The sequence below is a fragment of the Cupressus sempervirens genome, chromosome 4 (assembly GCF_028749045.1).
Source record: "Cupressus sempervirens isolate cs-2001-9-10 chromosome 4, ASM2874904v1, whole genome shotgun sequence".
In the NCBI taxonomy this organism is placed as follows: domain Eukaryota; kingdom Viridiplantae; phylum Streptophyta; class Pinopsida; order Cupressales; family Cupressaceae; genus Cupressus; species Cupressus sempervirens.
In genome coordinates, this window is record NC_143121.1 from 203,688,464 (window position 1) to 203,693,018 (window position 4,555).

At 30.8% G+C, this 4,555-nt stretch overlaps 1 protein-coding gene across 1 annotated transcript; it reads right to left on the bottom strand.

The window, feature by feature from the left end:
- Positions 1-546: 546 nt before the first annotated feature.
- LOC149560690 (uncharacterized) lies at positions 547-2,147 on the bottom strand. The gene is made up of 2 exons (XM_089823646.1): positions 1,770-2,147; positions 547-1,671 (listed from the first exon to the last, which is right to left on the bottom strand). Exons 1-2 carry the CDS (start codon positions 2,035-2,037, stop codon positions 1,508-1,510), a joined length of 432 nt encoding a protein of 143 aa, XP_089679772.1. The 5' UTR covers positions 2,038-2,147; the 3' UTR covers positions 547-1,507.
- Positions 2,148-4,555: the final 2,408 nt, after the last annotated feature.

Genomic DNA, 4,555 nt, shown 5'->3' on the forward strand with positions numbered 1-4,555 from the left:
CACAAACTTCAAGCACTCAAGTGGTTTTGGATTACCACAAACCAAACACTCACTGGTTCTAATGACCACGAATCATCACTACAGGGAAACTATCATCACTCTAGGCCTTTCTCTTTTGTACCTGCATCAAACTAATTATTGAGTCCATATAAAAAGAAATCCATCTACCGAAATACATGGGTACTCAGCCGCTGTACTTGCCAGTTCTATAGGAATCCTTTTCACATACATGGTTCATCAATATGTCAAACCAAAAACATTTGGGGTGTCGGGCACAACCGATAATGCACCCCATACATTCACATAGCCCATTAAAAATCATTACTAATTCAATTTTAATCACTTGGTTGGGGGATATCAATGCAACTAACTTCTGTTACATGACAACTATCAAGAACATTGTATCTTTCATAATTAGACAGACAAATTCTCACTTTCAATCTCAACACTTTTATCCAGTCAGCACACACAGATCTTTGCACCATCATAACAACAAACTCTAGCATGCCATCTCATTTCCTAATGAATGCTAACTCCTACAACTGATTTATAATACTCCATACATATTTCAAATAAAAATACATAATAAAACATTGTTAATAGTAACAAAATATGCTTTGTGTATGCATTCTCTGGCACTCCCGCTTGCACAGAGATGTTCCGCATGCTTCTAATCTATGAATGACAACGTCACACAGCACTAACTCAAACACACTTCAACTTTGGCTTCCTTCTTTTCATGGCTTCTCTCATTTTCATTTTATTCTTTTCACCTTTGCACTCTTTAGCAATCTTAGCTCATATGAATACATCTTTCACAGATATGATCTTCTTGCAACACTTAACAATACACTAACCACAATAATCTTTTCATAGAAAATGCTTGTCTTTAACACTTCTTTAGCTTCCTCATATTTATCTTGCAGCAACACAAACCTTTCTTTTCCAGCCACCTTCGTGATTGGCGGCAAGAGTCTTTAAAATTCTCAAACAGCGCTCCCTTACATAAGAGATTTGATTTGCATTCTCCTTTGAGTGTCAATGCACCAATGTTCTGGGCAGCATTCTAATAGTATTCTCATTTCTACTCTGCAAACAGCATAAGTGCCTGGAATTAGATGTACAACAAATCATAAAACACTTCACGTTTCATCAGAATAGATTGTTCAAAACTCCAGTAAACAGCAATCATTTCTTTGGCTCGTCAATCATCAGCTCTGATACCATGAAAATATATTAAAAACAAAACACAGAAAAAGAAGAAACCAGAGGAAAGAAACCAAAGGAGAAACCCAGAAAATGGGCTCTGCTGAACACAGGCCCAGTCTATATACATAATAAATGTTGTTTACACTGTAGTAGAAAGTTAGCTGAAATAATTATAAGAAGCAGTTGAGATGGATTGTGATTGACTGGTTGGTCTCTATTGGACACATGCAGAAATTTCTCCTTAGTCTGTGCTGGGCGGCTGGTCTGTGCGGACCATATTTGAGATAATTAATTTATTTCAACACTTTTGACGCTCGCCTTGGTCCTGAAATTCCTCTATAATGCTCCTTAAAACAAAGCAGAATACTTCAGTAATTTTATCGTCACAGGAGAGCAATAAAGCGGCTTTTCTTCCGTCACTGTTCAACTTTACTCCAGCATACCCTTCAACAAATGTATCATCTGCAGAAAGTAAAGTTGGCAATTAGCCTTGTTCATTTAAGTAAAAGCTAAAAATGAATAGTGGTATTTTTAGGTACTGTATAAAACAAAGAACTTACGAGTTGATCTGTCTACTGGTGTTTTAACTAGCAGCATATCTCCCATGTACAGATTCTCCTTGTACTCGTTTTTAATGTTATATCTGTAGCCGGGGCCGTCAACAAATCCATCTATAAGGCGGCATATATCCCGTGAATCCAGGATTTGCTGATCCTTAATCGTTGGCAGATTGAATCTCACTTCTTCAACAGAAGCCAAACGCCAGGAACTCAACTCCTCTGACAGAAACAGCTCGGCGTTCCTAGTTTTCTGCTTTCTGAATTCCATTATTTTTGAAAGAATTCGTAGAAAGGCTTCCTCTTACAATCTCAAACCTCGAATTCCACTTCAAAATAAAGCAAAGTGCTTAAATCCGCGTTCACATCAAAAGAGGAAATCCCCCATACAGGTTGAGACTGTAACATATGTGCACCGGCCATGGCATGGCATGGCCATCGATTCCATTTCTGACATCCATCGTCCCTGCCCACGACGTCTATCCAGCGGAATAAATGTACTCGATGTGACCTTTTCTTTATTTTATTAATTATTAATTAATTTAAAACTCTATGATTTTTTAATTCATTAGAAACGATGGATGTGAAGATATACCTACTGTTATTATTATTAACTATTAGGAACGATAGACGTTGAGTTATACATAAATTTCTTCGAGTCAATATTCACTTTTATAAGAAATCATCACATCTTATATATCTGGCTAAACGCTATCAAAATTTGAACATTAATTCAAACAAACAAAAATCGCTCCAAGCTAGTTTTGATTAGGTTTAATACACAAGCATAAATCATATTTTTAAGAATAGGGTTAGATTTAAAGGTTCACATTTACAATATTTGTTAATTTTATAGTTTTAAAATTAGAACTATAAATGAATTATATAAAATCTGTCTTAAGATTTATATCTATATATTATAAAATAAATTGGTGTGATCTATAAAATATGTTAGCTATCATATAAATATAAAAAATATCTAATTTCTTTTAACTAATCTTTCGATTTAGCAAAGAAGATAAACTCTGTATTATTTGCAATGTCCAATTTTTTTAAACTTTCCATCAAGATAGTTGTAGGAAAACTCACCGTGCATGCCTTGAAAGAATAATTTGTATGTACCGTAACTTTCCTATTAGTGAACATGTGCTATCTCGGACAAGAGTCTCTACCTATTATGGTGAGACGAAGAAGTAATTTATTAGAATAGCAGGTCTAGAAGAGTACTTGCAATTCTAAGCCATGTAATCTAACAAAAATTAAAAGAATGCAAAATAAATAAATAAATAATTATATTTCAAATGGCTCTAAAGAAAAATTCTATTCATTTTTTTTTAATAAAAATATATTAATTTAGATAAATAAATTAGTTGTATCAAAATTACTTTTATAAATTAGATTATCTAATTTGATTGACATTAATGAAAATTATTTATATAATTGCTTTAAATTAAAAAAATACATACATATATATATATATATATATATATATATTTCTTTGTTTTTAAATCTATCATTTTAGTATTATTTTTTGACCATTAATTATAAGGAAATAATTTTAGCATCAAATATTTTTAGAGATATATGTGTATGTATATAACAAGATATTTTCATTAAGACATTTTGCTAAGTGAGTGAAAGTACTTAAAATGTGTGAAATCTTGTGAATAATTTAGTAAAATAAGTATTACAACAACTTTTTACTTGACAAAAAATATTATAAAGTTTTAAAATTTAATATTATTTTGAATATAATTAATTTTAATTACTATTTTAATAATATTCGTGTTTACATATTTTGTCTAAAAGATTCAATAATTCCAAAAATATATTGATATCGATAAGAAATAAACTATTAGTGTGGGACTGTTAAAAAAATGTATATTTTTAATACTTCCTTGAAATATTAACCATAAGGTAACAAACATGTTGTATCAATAGATAAAAATCTAATTCAAATCCTAAAGAGAGAATTGAATGGTAATCAAAGATCTTGGCATGAGAAGTTAAAATCAACATTGTGGGATGATAGAATAAATCCAATGTCATCAAAACCTATACTATCTGACATGCAAGTTTATAGAAAATAAGGTAGAATCAAAATTTTAGTTTAGTTTTTCGTATTGGGTTTCACCAACCAATTGGATATGGTTAATGGAGAGCCTATGATAGTAAGGTTGACACAACTAATTAAGTAAACAGGAAAGAGGAGTGATTATTTATTATACATTGAGCTTTATTAAGTTTGAATTAAAAGAGAATTTGATAGCAATGATATATAGTACTCAACTAAGATGAATTAAAAAGAACACCTAGAAATCATACAAATTTTGATACAATACGAAGTGACTTGTTTATCCTAACATGTAAACCACATAATGTATTATAGCTTCCCACAATGGAAGGAGACAAGTTATCAATCCATGTCAATAAGAATAACCTCAAAAACTTCTTTTGAGGTATTTTTCAGATTAGATAATAATTTTATTTTTTTATTAAATTAGAAGTATGAAGTTAGCATTCAATTTGTTAGTTTAAGTTTTAGCTGTACTAGGTTTGAATAGGAAAATATTATCGTTACTCATCATAATTACATAAATGATGATTCATAACATAGATAATATAATACATTTTTCTACTCCATATAATAAATGTTCATCCATCCTACCATAACAAACATAGGTACTCTAATTCTTAGTTTTTGTAGTTCATTAAGAGGAAAATAACTAAAAATGTCATTCTTGGGAAGTATTGTAAATACATAAACTAGTATCCTTCATAAAAGGCGT

What these genes read in the sequence shown, in the direction of transcription:
- LOC149560690 (XM_089823646.1), bottom strand. Translation starts at nt 2,037, where the DNA reads ATGGAATTCAGAAAGCAGAAAACTAGGAACGCCGAGCTGTTTCTGTCA. An exon ending in ACCAGTAGACAGATCAACTC is followed by an intron (nt 1,672 to 1,769) that starts GTAAGTTCTTTG and finishes TACTTTCTGCAG; the next exon opens with ATGATACATTTGTTGAAGGG.